Here is a 1875-nt window from a genome sequence, read left to right as displayed (position 1 = left end):
TTTCCAGACATAAGAAAAATGACTTAGGAATAAATATGGGCAAACATTGAAATAGATATAAAAACTTGGGAAGAATGTTCATTTTAATTGCATTTACCCTTCCTATCAGTGAGAGAGGAAGGGGTTATACATGCTCAATTCTTATCATCTAAAATCTTCTTGCAATACCGGAAGAACAGTATCTTTTCATCACTGTGTTGCTCATACTGCAAGAAGAAAAGAAAAAATGACTTAGGGGCAACTCAGTGACTCCACCCACTTTTACAGTATATTTATACAGTGTTTTGCCATGAGAACTCAATGTCATCTTCATCATGACCATCATCATCATCTCTCTGCTCCTGCTGGCCTCTCTGCTGCCACACCTGACCTTCACTGGTGAGATTGATTATATTACATTAAATTATGATTATTTTTAAGAATGTTTGATTTGTATATGTGCTGAATAAGTTGACTGACAGCACTCTCTCTTTCAGCTCATGTGAATGTGGGTATAGTGAACGGCAGGGAAGCCAAACCCCACTCCAGACCTTACATGGTTTCTATTCAGACAAATGGGCAACATATCTGCGGTGGATTCCTCATTTCTGATGAGTTTGTCTTGACTGCTGCACATTGCTGGGATGGGTAAAAGCTTGTTTAGAAATCACTTCTGAATGACACAACAACTGCAGTGCAAGCATACAGTGTGCTGAATGACATAAATTACTATCATGACTTTCTCTTTCGACAGATTTGAGATTCTGACAGTTGTTGTTGGTGCTCATGACTTAAGGAACATCACGAGTTCAGATCGCTTCAACGTGTCTTGCATCCCGCATCCAAGCTTTAGAAACACTCGTAATGACATCATGCTTTTGAGGGTAACAAACTGTAATTTTAGTTGTTCAAATAGAATCTGATCAGGAAACAGTGGCACAAAACTGACACACACTGTGTTTGAATTTCTATTGCAATCAGGGCTTTCTGAACCACACAAACAGCATTATAAACAACTGCAGTCCAGTCGTAAAAAATATGACAATCTTTTATTAATAAAAGTTGTGTTTTTGAATTACAGCTAAAGGAAAAAGTTGAAGCAAACAACGATGTTAAATGGATTTCATTACCAGAGAAAGGAAAAGACGTGGGAACAAATTCTCTGTGTATTGTTGCCGGCTGGGGAAGAATGAAGACTAATGGCTCAAAGAGTGATCGTCTAATGGAAGCAAATGTGTATTTAATGAATAACACAGAATGTAGCAATAGATGGGGAGAGTACTACTCACTCTCAAAGATGATGTGCACACGTGGCCATGGTGGATCCTGCCTTGTACGTACAAAAAAAAAAAAAAAAAAAGGATTCACATACTTTGATTATGTTATGTCAATTAATGAGTTTAAACTGATACGGTATGTTTAATTTTTAGTGACATGTTGATCTGTTTCTTCACAGTTTGATTCAGGAGGTCCTTTGGTTTATGGAAACACTGCAGTTGGTGTCACATCGTTTGGATATAGAGAGCAGTGCAATTCACCTCAATATCCTAATGTGTATACTAAGATTTCACCATATCTCAAATGGATCGGCGACATAATTAGAAATGTGAAGTGAGTTAAGTTACTGAATGCTTCTGTAACTTTTTTCAATAAAGTATCACATGACAAGCATCAATCATTCCAAGTGTCTTCATTGTCACAACCATATAAAGTTACAATATTACATGGGGGGCACAAAAGACCTTTTACATTAGTTCACATGGAATACTAAATTCCAGTCATGCAAGTATGGCTCATATCTATTTGAATGGGGAAAGTCTGAAAAATTCAAAACTGTTGGTCAAGGATTAAATCAGGCAAATATGGTATAATATATATATATATATTTATATATAT

General features: G+C 36.4%; 1 protein-coding gene across 1 annotated transcript; it reads left to right on the top strand.

Moving 5' to 3' along the window:
• The first annotated feature begins 273 nt into the window (after nucleotides 1-273).
• Nucleotides 274-1652, top strand: LOC307169478 (granzyme B(G,H)-like). The gene is made up of 5 exons (XM_079890148.1): nucleotides 274-378; nucleotides 477-627; nucleotides 734-863; nucleotides 1061-1312; nucleotides 1436-1652. The coding sequence occupies exons 1-5, from the start codon at nucleotides 315-317 to the stop codon at nucleotides 1592-1594; spliced, it is 756 nt and encodes a 251-aa protein (XP_079746274.1). The 5' UTR covers nucleotides 274-314; the 3' UTR covers nucleotides 1595-1652.
• The last annotated feature ends 223 nt before the right edge of the window (nucleotides 1653-1875 follow it).

This window comes from Squalius cephalus, assembly GCF_949319135.1.
Source record: "Squalius cephalus genome assembly, chromosome: 13".
In the NCBI taxonomy this organism is placed as follows: domain Eukaryota; kingdom Metazoa; phylum Chordata; class Actinopteri; order Cypriniformes; family Leuciscidae; genus Squalius; species Squalius cephalus.
Note: the sequence above shows the minus strand (reverse complement) of the source record. Positions and strands in the feature narration are given on the sequence as shown.